General features: G+C 40.7%; 2 protein-coding genes across 2 annotated transcripts; both read left to right on the plus strand.

Annotated features, from left to right (window-relative positions):
- The first annotated feature begins 1,208 nt into the window (after nucleotides 1-1,208).
- On the plus strand, nucleotides 1,209-6,452 carry LOC104433860 (hexokinase-3). Its single transcript, XM_010046732.3, has 9 exons — nucleotides 1,209-1,489; nucleotides 3,028-3,178; nucleotides 3,273-3,455; nucleotides 3,785-3,859; nucleotides 4,429-4,584; nucleotides 4,672-4,770; nucleotides 4,846-4,973; nucleotides 5,679-5,760; nucleotides 5,877-6,452. Exons 1-9 carry the CDS (start codon nucleotides 1,209-1,211, stop codon nucleotides 6,267-6,269), a joined length of 1,548 nt encoding a protein of 515 aa, XP_010045034.2. The 3' UTR covers nucleotides 6,270-6,452.
- Nucleotides 6,453-6,831: 379 nt separating this feature from the next.
- LOC104433861 (THUMP domain-containing protein 1 homolog) lies at nucleotides 6,832-12,753 on the plus strand. The gene is made up of 7 exons (XM_010046733.3): nucleotides 6,832-6,993; nucleotides 7,139-7,258; nucleotides 8,238-8,663; nucleotides 9,953-10,092; nucleotides 10,209-10,329; nucleotides 11,452-11,592; nucleotides 12,480-12,753. The coding sequence occupies exons 1-7, from the start codon at nucleotides 6,907-6,909 to the stop codon at nucleotides 12,561-12,563; spliced, it is 1,119 nt and encodes a 372-aa protein (XP_010045035.2). The 5' UTR covers nucleotides 6,832-6,906; the 3' UTR covers nucleotides 12,564-12,753.
- Nucleotides 12,754-14,022: the final 1,269 nt, after the last annotated feature.

Below are 14,022 nucleotides of genomic sequence, written 5' to 3' on the forward strand. Positions count from 1 at the left end.
AAGATGCGATTATTTACAATGTTTCTTATTGTCACTTTATTGATCAAAAACGAAAAAGCTAATATCTACAAAAGAATAAAAAATAAGATGAGCACCATTTGTTTCAGGGAAAAAGCTACAAATACCCTAAATTATACTTTTTGTGATATAAAAAAACTTTAAATTATGTCTACCATGACGTATTTATCTCAAATTTTTATCATGACATAAAAAATTTTAAATTTGTATTAACGTGACATATTTATTTTTACTTGCATGACATATGTACCTTCCATTAAGATTTACTTAGATGATTTTTCAGTCAAAATAACATTTTTTTTTAATTTTGTTTAAGGTTACGGGACGTGTTAACATAATTTGCTTTTTGAGATCTATGTAAGTGGAATGATTCTCATCGACAGAACTTTAATGGAGGGTAAATGTTTAAAACAATTATAAGTTCGAAATTTTTGATATCATGAAATACATTTAGGGTAAATAAGTTACACGGCTCAAAATTTAGGGAGATTTTTTTTATGGCTTTTGTCATTTTATTTCACAAGTTGGGCGGTGTCCTAACATCCCTCGTGGGACGACAGCAGAGCAAATCCGCCATTTTCAAGAAATCAAAGGGCAAAACCGTCTTTCCGTGGCATGTATAAGTAGCTTTTCAGTTCGCTTTCCAACATCGCTTACTGCAAGAGGAAATCCCTCTCCTTCCCTCTCGCTCGCTCGCTCTCTCTCTCTCTCTAACTTCTCGCTTTTTCGGGCTTCGTTCGAACGGGTCATTTCTTTTCCCATTTCCCGGCGGCTCTTCGCCGCGAAAAAGGAGAAATCGCCGCCACCCTCCTTCCCTTCCCTTCCCTTCCCTCCTCCGACGATCGCCGTCGCGCTCGACCTCGCAACGGATTCTCTCTCGCCCTTGCACCTCGCTTGCTCCAGCTATAAAGGAGAGCAGCGCTCGACGATAACGCCTCGGCTTTGCATGATCACGAGCCGCCCCTCCTCTCCTAGCATCGAACCGTCGCGGCGACATCGGGGGAGGGACGCGGCTCCGCGCCGCCGCGACGGCGACTAGAGAGAGGACCGAGCGGGACGCGATGAATCGCTCGCCTGACGAGGCGCTCTAAGGTGGGGGAGGGGGAGCCTCGGGCGACCGATCGTGGTTGTGATTGGCGACGGCGGCGGCGCCGGCGGCGGAGGCGGTGAAGGGGACGCGGCGCGGGGCGATGGGGAGGATCGGGGTGGGGGCGATGGCGGTGGTGGGGTTGGTGGCGGTGGCGGCGGTCGCGGTGGCGGGGGTGGCGGTGGGCAGGAGGGTGAGGAGCGGGAGGAGGTGGAGGAGGGTTTTGGGAGTGTTGAGGGAGCTCGAGGAGTCGTACGAGACGCCGGTGGGGAGGCTGAGGCAGGTGGTGGACGCTATGGCCGTCGAGATGCACGCGGGCTTGGCCTCCGAGGGTGGCTCGAAGCTCAAGATGTTGCTCACTTTCGTCGATACTCTCCCCAATGGGTACTTTACTCGTGTCTCCACCAACTTTCTTACGCGTCTTTGTTAATAAATTTATTTTTGGCGAAGTTGAAGTTGTTTAGCTAGACTTTGGGTCTAGTGTTAGTGCTTGAAAGAGCTTTTGTTGCATCAGGCGTCAGTTTTCTTTTTTTTAGCAGTTTCACTGGATTTTGGTGTTTGAATTGTTTAGTGAAAGAGAGATTGCGCGATCGGTCTCCGGCCTTATATTCTCTTTCTAGCGGGTGTACAATAGAATGCATGGATATAATGAGTTCGATAGCAACCTAATGAGCGGCGCTTGTAGTGTGAGGTTCTCTCTACTTTCGGTGGCTATTCTGGATTTTCCCCAATTTTATTGTTTTCCTAATGATCCGTATTCTGTACTCAGCAGGGTGTTTTTCATCGTCGATCCCCATTATACTGCCATTCTTATTTGGGTTCTTGTTGTGTTGTGGCGTGTAACTACCTGTACTAATGTTGGTCGGTCTATTGCATTGTTGCCTTTGTCATCCCTTGTGTGAAGAATCAGCATGCTGAGGAGTTAGAACACTATATTCCTTTGATGTTCCGGGTTTTTTGTTTGCTTAACTTTGTTCTGTTTTATTCTAGGCCTTTTTTCCCGTATTTTTTGTCGATGCTCAATCTATATAAAGCCGGAAAGTTGTCCCTGTTGTTTATACTAGCATGAGCTAAAATTCTTCACTAGGTGAGGTCATTGTTTTTCATGAAATAATCTTTTGTTCCTTTTTGGCCAATGCCCTTTTCAGGCAATTGCCTTTTTTTTGTTGTTGTTTCTATTCCATTATCCTTTTCCTACAAAAGTTGCTTTTTTCCCGTGAGTGCTTTCTTCCAGATGATATCAACACTACTTTCTTTTATCTTGGAGGTGTCATGGCAACATCCCTTTATTAAGATATCTGTATAGCAATCTTCTGTTTTGACATTCGTCATGGAGGAATCAATCTCTTTGTCCCTTTTATTTTGGAATATCTTTGTTTTAAACTTTTCGTGTAATGGTTTAAAGCATCAAAGATAATATTTCTATTCCTCTTTATTCATAGGTGATTTGATTTATCTTATTTGAACCGTATCATTTTAAGGAAGGTTTTACGTCGTTGCTACTTGTATTCGTTGTATGATATTTGGGATTCAGAGAAACAAATAGTAGAGGGATTTCGTTTGGATAGCTAGTGACGTTGTTCATAATTCTTGAAAAAAATTATGTCAGACAGACTTTAGTTTGGTCTTGCTAGTGTTAATTCTTCTTCTATTTATAAATGTCGTAGATATTGTTGAATGGAGATCTCTATAAACTACTTGGTGTAGGCCAAATCAATGTGCTTTAGTTGCACACTCGGCAACTGCCAACTTGGAAATATTAGAGGTCATTTTCTTGAGGATTAGTTTATGGATGTCGAGACAATTTGATATTGTTTCCCCCCCTTAATTTCTCATCGGTTTTTTATGTGCAAGTCAAGTCTACATTCACTTCCTACATAGTTTTGGCACTTTATGTGTATTTTTTGGTTTTCTTTTTTTAGGGATGAGAAAGGAATTTATTATGCACTTGATCTTGGGGGCACCGATTTTAGGGTCCTCCAGGTTCAGCTGGGAGGCAGAAGATCCTCAATCTTGCCTCATTCTGTGGAACAACAAAGCATTCCCCAAGATTTGATGACCAGTACGAGCGAGGTGACTCAATGAGGATCTTGAATGTTTTAACAGCATGCTAATTGAATTCTTCCAATTTGCTGCATTTGAAGACTAATCCATGCCTTTGTTGCAGGATCTTTTTGACTTTATAGCCACTTCATTAAAGGAATTTGTTGAGAGAAAAGAGAACAGTTCTGGATATTCACCAGAGAAAAGAAGGGAACTTGGATTCACGGTCTCATTTCCTGTGAAGCAAACTTCTGTTTCATCTGGGATTTTAATGAGATGGACACGGGGATTTGCCATTCATGACATGGTTTGTCTCTTAGTCATCAGTATAATAGAATCATGGAAAATTTTGACTTTAGACGATTATAATTTATAGAATAAATCCATGGTCACTTGGTTATGTGTGAGAAGATCTGTGAAATGTTTTGCATGAGCTGAGCGTCAGACATTGTGTTGCCCGGTTTTTAGCCTGGGCATTGTGTTGACATTGGAAAGAGATATTCATGTGGCAATCCTATTGGTCTTGGTTCTTGCTTTGTACATATCAGGATTTCTAAAAACCTATGGAGATTTTCTAAGCTCTTATTTTCTATTGGACAAGTAACTTTGTTTCGTAACTAATTGATTCATTTTCAGGTTGGAAAAGATATTGCTGAAAGTTTACAACTGGCATTGACAAGGAATGGCCTAAATATGCGAGTTGTAGTGTTGGTAATCTCTATTCCTTTGTCCACGAATATTTTGCTTATCAGTTTGTGGAATTATCTCTCTAAAGTAAAATAAAATCTGCACCATTCCACTCATGTTGCTTGAACTTTTGGATATGGATATTGGTGGTTTAGTTTCTGCATACTAGTTTGATTTGTTGATTGATTAATATGACTAATATTCTATTCAGCTGAGTTTGTGAACTTTCTATCTGCTATTATTACCTCACTTAAACATACCACTTTTTTTGCTTGACTGAGAAACGTCCCCCCCCTCACATTCTTGGCATGCTTGAGAAGCAGTATGATGGATGAGGATTGGGAATTTCATAAATTAAGAAAAGGCTATGTTCTTTTGTCTGTGTTTCCATGTTCCTAGGAGGGGAGATTAAAATGTTTCTCCAGCAATCTAGCATACTATTTAGCATATTGCATGATATGGGTTGATTTTAAAAAGTTGTTTGGCCTATTTTTGGCTTGAACTTGAATAGCATTTGCACTTTACAGAATCCAAAATTATCCTCTTCAAACAATTTATATGACATCATGGAAATCTTGTTTTCTGTTGAGCAGGTGAATGACATGGTTGGAACACTAGCTCTAGGACATTATCACGATCCAGACACGGTTGCTTCAGTGGTCATTGGAACGGGTACAAATGCCTGCTATGTTGAGCGAACAGATGCAATTATCAAATGCCAGGGTCTTGTTACAACTTCTGGGTTTATGGTATGCTTTGAATTTACTGTTAGTCACATATTACTGTGACTGGCTTTTATATCTTTGATTACTTATGGTGCTTGTTCCTCTCTATAGGTTGTGAACATGGAATGGGGAAGTTTCTGGTCTTCTCATCTACCGAGAACTTCTTATGATATTGATTTAGATGCTGAGAGTCCCAACCCCAACGAACAGGTAGATCTTGTTTGTTCAGTTATATCTGTGCATCTTTCCTGTTCGGTTAATGTAAGACCAAGATATTTGCTGCAGGGTTTTGAAAAAATGATATCTGGAATGTATCTGGGAGAAATTGTGAGGAGAGTGATCCTCAGGATGTCCCAAGAGTCTGATATTTTCAGTGCTTTTTCATCAAAATTGTCAATTCCATTCATTCTGAGGTACTCTCTCTCTCTCTCTCTCTCGATAGTTAAGCTGTCCTTTCATGATTAAGCTCCGGATTCTTTAATTATGTTTATGTAAGGGCCAGTGTGAGTAGTGCAAAGAATAACATATTTCATGTGCCTGTGTATGTGGGCATGATAGGATCAGACATGCAATTATCCTTTAGGAAGTGAGTGTGTAAGTGTCAAAATTAGTCGTATTGATATCAACAAATACACATTTACATTACTTTCAGAAATGTTTGTAATGGTTCGTACCAAATAAAAAAGCTTTTTAGGGAATGTAGCAGTTGCGTTTTGGTTTTTAAAGCAACTAGTTTAATTTTGTCAACATAGCGTTCAATCATACGGTTGCATGATTCTTGCACTTTTTGTCTGGACTGGAAGTTTATGTCCACGTACTGATAAGTTGATGTCATGGTTCAAGTCTTCTGAATTTCTGGTGGTTTCCCAGAAATGAAATACTTGTGAATGCTGAAATACCTGAAGTTCTTTAATACTGTTGTAAACTCTCAAGCTCTTGGGGCAAGAATTTGTATAAATCCAACAAATCACTTCTGATATGACATGAGCAATACGTTAGATCAATGTCTCGTTCCTTGCCATGGGACTTAGGATGAAAAATGGCTTGGGAATATTTGGCCTCTGTATGACCTCCATACTTTGTTTCACTGATGCAAGCTGCTCAATTTATTATTCCAGAACTCCATTAATGGCCGCCATGCACGAAGATAACTCCCCAGATTTGAGAGAAGTAGATGAAAAATGGAGACAGATGCTGGAAGTAAGTAGTTTGACATGTAGCTGAGCTTTTTTGGTGGTCTTCTCCTGTTGAGTCTTTTCGTGTCGGGTTCTCGGGATTCAAATTTTCCATTTCTCTTTTGTGCCTTATCATTTCAGGTCCCGGAAGTCCCTAAAAAAGTACGGAAGCTGATTGTGAAGGTATGCGACATAGTAACCCGCAGAGCTGCTCGCCTGGCTGCTGCCGGTATTGTGGGGATCTTGAAGAAAACAGGTCGGGATGGTGGAAGCATCACCGGCAGCAGAAGTAGAGGAGATGCCAGGATGAGAAGAACGGTTGTGGCGATAGAAGGCAGTTTGTACACCAGCTACACCATGTTCAGAGAATATCTGCATGAAGCCCTGAGAGAGATCTTGGGGGAAGACATCGCACAACACCTCGTTCTTGAAGTCACCGAAGACGGTTCAGGCCTCGGAGCCGCCCTCCTTGCGGCCTCGCATTCGTCGACACCACTGCCACCCAACACTGTGGATAGCGTACAGATGCCTTAGAACATCACAATTTGTTCATATTACAGGCCTTGTAAATTCAGTGCATTCCCATCTTGCATTTCTTGAAGTTTAGGTATATTCTGTTCATATTACCATATGTTCATTGGATTGGCTTTGTTCTGTTGTATATTAGTGCTCCAATTTTGAATGACCTTGTGATAAAGATTTGATTCTCTCTGCAAACTCCAGTTTCTTAGAACCAGCTATTCTCTTCTCTCTATATTTATTAATTTATTTTCTTCGAGAAAAATTCCGAAAGCGATCGGGGTAAAAGAGGACCAAAAAAAAAAAAGAGGGAGAGGGATGTGGAGTATCCATGCTGTCTGCTCGATGTCGGACACTCATCAGATTTTATACTTATCAATATCTTTTTACCTTTCGACAAAAAAAAACAACTTTTTATCTAAGATTTTTGAAAATTCAATTAATTGCAACGTGCTTTGTTAAAAAAAAAAAAAAATTAATTGCAACGTGCGAGTAATCAGAGGGCCTAATATTCAGGCCCAGAATTGCATACTCGGCCCGACCCGCTCTATTCTCTTCTCAGCCATCACCGTCAACCTCCCAGCCACAACCCTCGCCGAAGCGCTCGTAACAGAAAACCGAGAGCAAAAGCAGAGTCGAAGCTCTCGCGGTGATGTCCACCGACGGCAAGCCGAAGCCCGCAACCGCCGCCGGCGATGGCGCGAAGGGCAAGAAGAGGAAGCATTACCTCCCTCACAATGTCCGTTCTCGTGTTCTCTCGACGGTCCACCCGTGTCGATTGTTTCCTGCGCTTGATTTTCTACTCGCTCGCTCGTTGCGTAACCCTCGGCTGATTTTTCCCCCCTCTCTTCTCTTTCCGCTCCTTGTTGATTCGCTTGTTTCAGAGGCCGGTGAAGAAGAAGGGTTCGTATCCGCTGCGTCCCGGCGTGCAGGGCTTCTTCATCACTTGCGACGGCGGCAGGGAACGGCAAGCCTCTGGCGAAGCCATCAACGTTATTGACTCTGTATGTCGACTTGACAAGTCGCAACTTGGCGTTTTTCTTTTTTTGGTTCGCATCTTTGGTTAATCCCTTTGAGCTCAGTGCTCTTTCTCGCTGTGCTGTGATCCTTCGGTGATACTGTTTCTTCGTCGTTACTGTGTTCGACTTTTCCTCGTGTTGAATTAAGTATCTGTTCGCCTCAGACGTTGGAGGCTCTTTGAGATTCTACTAAGCTCATTAGAGAAATGAAGTGGCACCGATCGATTTAGTTTTCAATTCAGCAATTTTTTTTATAAAGCGTGCTGCACATTTGTGTTACAGAAGGAAGCTAATCATAAAAGCAACTTGCGGTGTTCTCTTGCTATGGAATCACAACGAGCATTGGATTCATGGCGAACTCTTAGAAGCCAAAGCAAAGAGATTCCTTATTTTGTAGTGTTTTAATTTGGAATTAAAGGAGTAAGATTTCTAGGAGATGTCACCTTGTGTGCCTTGAAACATGTTCTGAAGCAGGTGATTTGCAAGAGTCTCGAAATGTTGATCAAGATAAGTCTAACAAAAAGGTCGTCTTCTTTCTTCATGAAATGATCGGGCATCCCCTATACTTTTGGTGTTTCCCTTGAGCGAACGCTACGCCATATCTATTTGATACATATTAGTAGTCATCTTCATTTACTTCCTGTAATTCTCATAAGGTGTCTGTAGACTGCTCTTGATGCTGAAACTGTAGTGCAATTGGTCTTTGCAAACGCCTTGGGGAGCAGTTTTTAAGTTTTGACCTCCTTGCTAGGTGAACCTTGTGTAACAATTCCTAGTCCTTTTACTTGATCCTTTGGTGTGGATGTTGAGTTTCTGGCACAGGTTATTGTTTTATGTCTAGGGATCCCACAATATCAGTTCTTTGTTAGTTTCTCGTATCAAAATAAAGAACAGGATTCTGTGAATTTATTGTCTATGAATTGGTGGTAATAACGTCTAGGGGCTTTTCCTATCATTTTTGTAGTTCTTTGAAGAGCTACTCTATGGAAATGGCACAACCTCAAAACCTGCAGAAGCAGTCTCCAAACCAGCGAATAAGAAGATCAAATTTAGTTACTCTGAATCTGAATCATCTAGTGATGAGGATGATGATGATGATGATGGGGAAGACGAAAATGGTGAAAATGAATCTGAGGCTCATACAGGCGAACAGGTTGATCCAGGAAATTCTAGAGGTGAGAACTCCGAACTTCAGAAGGATGATAAGCAAAGTCATGACAAAACTGCTGAAACACCGGAAGAACAATGCAGTGGAGCTGGTGAGCCACCTTCAAAGAAACAGTGCCTAGAGGATTGTTCATCCAAGTGTTCTTTGAAAGACAACAAAGAGGAGAAGTCCATTGATAAGCTTATTGAAGATGAAATCAAAGAACTGGGAGATAAGAACAAGGTATATGAGAATGAACAATAGATTTGCCTTCGTATGGAGTAGATCTGTGGTTTTTAACTAGGGGAGATGAAGTTTTCATATTTGTCAGGATGGATGAATCTTTGAACGAACTCCATTCTGTTAATTTATGCTGGTTTACCTACTTCCTTTTCCACATCTCTTGTTTTTCTGCTAATTCCATGTGATCCATGTTTCATTCTTCTCTTGCTAATATCTATATCAGTGGATATATCGTTGCTTCTTTTCATGAATATTCAGAAACAAAAGCCTAAATTTGGGGGACGGAATTATGTTTTGATATGTCATGAATTAGTTTATTTGGCTGGGAGTTGACTAAATTTGCTTGCCTAAAACATATGCAGGGATCTTCATTGGTTTTTTTTTTTTTTGGGGGGGACAGACGTGCCAAAACCAACTTTGATATACATACCTTGTGTCAATAATTTAATTGTCATTGCTGTACCTGTCAACGTTGTTCAACTCCTTATCCTGCTCTCAAATTGCTCAACTTCTTACCTGTCCCCAAGTTGCTCAAATATGATATTAACTCTGGTTGACAAGCCTGTGAATTGCTTTTTTTAACATCAAGTCCTTGAAAGCTAGTCACTATAGTTGAATAATCATTCTTGAGCTCTTTTACCTGTGAACAATTGCTTCATACCAAAATGAGATATTCTTTGTCCAAGCTCCCAAAGTTGCTTGACATAATGCTTACTCTAGGTGATGATGTTTGGAATTTCGTTCCAATAGCCATTTTTTTTGTCCTTAATGAATGCCGACAAGCATGTTGGTTTAATTCTGATATTTACAATGACAAGCAGTAATGCGGTTAGTCTTGCAACAAGTATTCTGTTACTTAGCTAAGATTTGAGAATGAGAAGTATCTGATGTAGTATCTGTCTCTCTGCTTCCTAGTTGAGTCACATGTCTATGTGCCTATGCTCATATGCATTCTCATTACTTCTTTATCTTTCCCAATTTTTATCCTTGGAGTTCATAATTTGTAGTCATTTTTCATATTTTTAAGGTCATTTTTCCTTTGCGTATTATTTTTTTTTTTTTGGTAAGGTCCTTTGTGTATTTTTTGGTTTTAATTCTTTTGCAGAATTAGCAGTTGGCATGTGCCGGAATTTTTTCCTGTTTCTTTTAATCCCATCCTATACTATTGTTGATTTTATGCCTTGGCAAGTCTGACATTTCTTCAAACTCAAATATCATTTATTTGGCCATAGTGTACCTATCAATTAAATTTATCTGTTCTGACGAGAAACTTCTATTGTATTTAACAGAGGCGATTTGTGACCCTTGATTCTGGTTGTAATGGGGTCATCTTTATCCAAATGCGGAAGCAGGATCGTGACCCTGGGCCCAGAGATATAGTGCAGCACATCATGCAATCAGCTGCATCAACACGGAAACATATGTCAAGGTCCCCATGTTTATTAGCTTTTGGCTGGATTCTATCAACCTCATGCATTTTTGAAATGCTGTTCTATCACAATCATACTGAAGGCACTGCTGATATTCGCTTCAAAATTTTTATAGGTTCATTTTGAGAGTCTTACCAATTGAAGTTGCTTGCTATGCTTCAGAAGAAGAAATCTCAAGAGCAATCAAACCCCTTGTGACAAAATATTTTCCACTTGAAACTGATCACCCCCAGAAGGTATATTGTAGCTTTCATTCATTTTGTATGCCTAACCTTTCCTACATAATTGAATATTGTGTGACTTAGCTACAAAAAATTTACATAATAATCGAGGCAATTACATGTCATTTCTTTGATCTGCTGATGTGGTTATTGCCTGAATGAACACAAAGCAAATCATCCGAGGGAGATTATCAGGTGAAATTACTTACAGAAAAAAGTCATCATTACATGTAACTAAGATATGATAAATGTAAAGGATTGTGACCAAATGGGTATTCTAATACACAATATAAGCTAGCTTCTTATTTCATGATGCTTCTTGTTTAATATTAATGTTAATCTTATTCAAGATTGTATGTTAGGCCACATGTAGCAGCGCAGTTGTCAGGAAAATAAACTGCTCAGCACCAAAGTCAGTAGGCCTGTGTCCTAAAATAGTAGCATGTAGCAGCGTGATTATGAGGACAAGCAAAATGTTGAAATTGCACTCTACTAAATTGCCACAGTAGTTCCTCTTTAGTGTCAAATTGTGTCAAGAGTATTGCTCTTTCCCTCACAATCTGCATCTTTAAGGGTTTGACTATGTATATTATATCACTTATCACGATCCTCCTTTTCTTTCATTCTGTACTGTACCTCATGGTGCTGGTGGAATAACAGTTCATGTATTAGTGGGTTTTCTGCTCCACATGCCCTCTTCAGCTAATAAAAAGCTGCAAAATACAAGGATCTGACATGTAATCCATCTTATATGCTCTGGCAAGGAGAAGGCAAATTTACCAGATACAAAATGTTTCTGAAATACTTTGTCAATCTGCTTCGCACTCTCAAAGTATCTTAATAAGGATTTGGTTATAAAGTCTTACAACCCAAATGAGGAACCGCGAGGGAACTATTAGGGTACTAGTGTTGTTTGCCATGGTGGTCTCTATGAGAAGATACTGCTGTCTGTCTTTTATTAAGTATTTTCTTTTTTTCTTATAGTATGCTTGATTTGTTTTTTCACATCACTCTTCTTTTTCTGGTAAAAGAATGATTTGCAGCTTAAGCCACCTCCACGAAAGGAGCTTTAATTATAATTACTCTGAACCTTTCGATTTATAACGAGGTCAATGACAGTGTAAATTCTATGGGCAGTTTGCTGTATTGTATGATGCGCGGGCAAACAGTGGGATCGACCGGATGAAAATCATAAACTCAGTTGCAAAATCTGTTCCTGGGCCACATAAAGTTGATCTCAATAATCCTGATAAAAGCATTGTGGTTCAGATTGTCAAGGTCAGATAATCCTTTCCTCCTGTCCTAGAATTTTTAGCTATCGATCCATCTTGTAAGTATGTTTTTCCAAGTTTTATTTATCTGTCTGAGTGCATGTGATGGTTCACTACTTCAATAGCCTAGACTTTGAAATTGTAAATATCCGTTGCCAGTCATGTGGCAGAGTTCATCTGTGGACAGACGGTATATTTGTTGATAGATGCATGAGGTCAAAGTAGGTTTTAATCACATCCTTCAAAGTAAATATAAATAAAAATGTTGGTTAGGTGCAGTAAATGTGATTTTTTTTTTCTCTTTTAAAGGATATAGTTGGCAACTTGACTCAATGATGTAAAAGGATTCGTATGACTGACCTCATGAAGTGGGATATGATTTAGTTTGTTGTTCGGCGTTGAGTATAATTAGCATAACTCATTTGATAACAAGGTTAAACCAATGTCATGCCTTATTTGAAAGCCAAAAGTTGGTTAACGGAAAGGTTATCTCGCCATGTTTGTGACTAGGATATGCTGCATCATTTGATGCTTGAGACCAAAAATGCAGTGGAGTGCATACATATTTTGTCAGTTGCATACATATTTTGTTAGTTTTCAGATTTTGAGTGATGAGAGATTAAACAGAATATAGTGTTTCATGAAAGATATATTCAGTTTTCTTCCGTGTATTTTCCATCATATGATGAAGATGGGCTAGACAGAAAAAGCTTTAGCGTACCAGCAAAAATTGAACTGCAAACTTTTTCACCTCATTTCAAGTTTGGATATTGAAATTTCAAACTTTGGGCAGATGTGTCGGCGGAGGCCAGCAATTTTTTTATTTTATTTTTAGAATATGCTGTGTTGTGTATATCTCTAAATTTCCTTTTCCATTCCCTCTTTTAACTTCAGACCATTTGCTTGATCGGGGTTGTCGAGAAGTACAAGGAGCTGGCTAAGTACAATCTGAGACAGCTCACCTCACCAGGGTCGTGATCGCACTCCTTGATCTTTCCAATCTGCTAACGTATATTTCTATGTAGAACTCGTTGGTCAGAGGAATCTTTCGGATAAATTATCTGTTAGTGTTGCAGAAATGTTAGTCTCTGTCCATTTGTATTGGTACTTGTAGTGCTGTTTCAATATCGTCTATGTTTATAATTGTTTTATGCACAATTTATTTAAAGAAGAGGGGAAAACAGAAACGACAAACAAATGCAATAAATTGGATACTGATTCATCAAACTTTGTAAACCGATTGAAGTGAAATGAAGAGAAAAAGGTTGTTTTTCAGACTGGACCGACCACCGGAATATCTAATGTGCCGGCTAAAGCGCGGCGTGACCGTCGTTTGAATTCCGTGTTCTCATATTTTTCAAAAATTTTCTTCGGCCAGAAGTCAAGTTTTGGGCCAGGCTCAAGGTTGGGTCCAACATGGGCCTCCGTTGGGGCTTATTTAAGCCCCGGATTGGCCTACGGGGCCCAATTGGGATGTTCGGGGCCAACTTGGGCCTCTTTGTACCATGGTCGTGGGCTGGGCTTCAGTTAATCTGTTTTAGGCCCAGGATCGGGGAATTCTAAGCCCAACTTGGACTCATATGGGCCCACTAGATCCTCTGGGCCCATTAATGAGCTCGAGTTTGGCATTGGTGGGCCAAATGTTGAGCCGATCAGGGCCCAACATGTCCCTGTCTGGGCCCATATCTGAGTGCAAGAGTCAGGACTAAGCTGGGGTTGATTTGAGCCCCAGATTGGGCTGTTGTGGCCCAAAGGGGGCCGAGTTGGGCCTAATTTGTACCCATTAATTGAGCTCAAGGTGGTCGCGAGCAGGGCTTCAGTCGATCTGATATAGGCCCAATATCTGGGCATTCTAAGCCCAGCTTGGACTGATTTGGCCCCACTCGATCCTCTTCTGGGCCCATTAATGAGCTCGAGTTGGGATCGGTGGGCCTATTATTGGGCCGATCGGGGCCCAAGATGTCCCTGTCTGGGCCTATGTCAGTGCAAGGGTTAGGATAAGCTGGGGTTCATTTGAGCCACGGACTGGGCTGTTGCGGCCCAAAGGGGGATGTTCCAGGGCCAAGTTGGGCCTCATTATACTCATTAATTGAGCTTAAGGTGGTCGTGAGCTGGGCTTCGGTCGAATTTATCTAGGCCCAAGATCGGAGAATTCCAAGCCCAGATTGAACTGACATGGGCCCACCTGATCCTCTTCTAGGACGGACCAATAACGAGGTAGAATTAGTAACAGTGGGCCTAATTTGGGCCGGCCTGGGCCAAGATGTCCGTAATGGCCCATATCTTAGTGCGAGGTCTACAATTAGCTGGGCCAAGTCGGTCCGTTTCGGGAACAAAGGTGGGCTGTTTGGGCACCAAAATTGGACCTCAGCTTCTGCTTATCTGGGCTAGCGCTTTTTTGGGGCCAGAGATATTCAGGCGCATGAATGTCTCAGAA

The sequence above is a fragment of the Eucalyptus grandis genome, chromosome 2, assembly GCF_016545825.1.
Source record: "Eucalyptus grandis isolate ANBG69807.140 chromosome 2, ASM1654582v1, whole genome shotgun sequence".
Lineage (NCBI taxonomy): Eukaryota > Viridiplantae > Streptophyta > Magnoliopsida > Myrtales > Myrtaceae > Eucalyptus > Eucalyptus grandis.

Bases quoted from the DNA above. Each gene is read 5' to 3' on its own strand.
- LOC104433861 (XM_010046733.3), top strand. From the start codon at position 6,907: ATGTCCACCGACGGCAAGCCGAAGCCCGCAACCGCCGCCGGCGATGGC. The intron at 6,994-7,138 runs GTCCGTTCTCGT...CGCTTGTTTCAG, and splicing joins AGCATTACCTCCCTCACAAT to AGGCCGGTGAAGAAGAAGGG. The intron at 10,330-11,451 runs GTATATTGTAGC...TTCTATGGGCAG, and splicing joins AAACTGATCACCCCCAGAAG to TTTGCTGTATTGTATGATGC.
- LOC104433860 (XM_010046732.3), top strand. From the start codon at position 1,209: ATGGGGAGGATCGGGGTGGGGGCGATGGCGGTGGTGGGGTTGGTGGCG. The intron at 3,179-3,272 runs GTGACTCAATGA...CCTTTGTTGCAG, and splicing joins TGATGACCAGTACGAGCGAG to GATCTTTTTGACTTTATAGC. The intron at 4,585-4,671 runs GTATGCTTTGAA...TCCTCTCTATAG, and splicing joins TTACAACTTCTGGGTTTATG to GTTGTGAACATGGAATGGGG.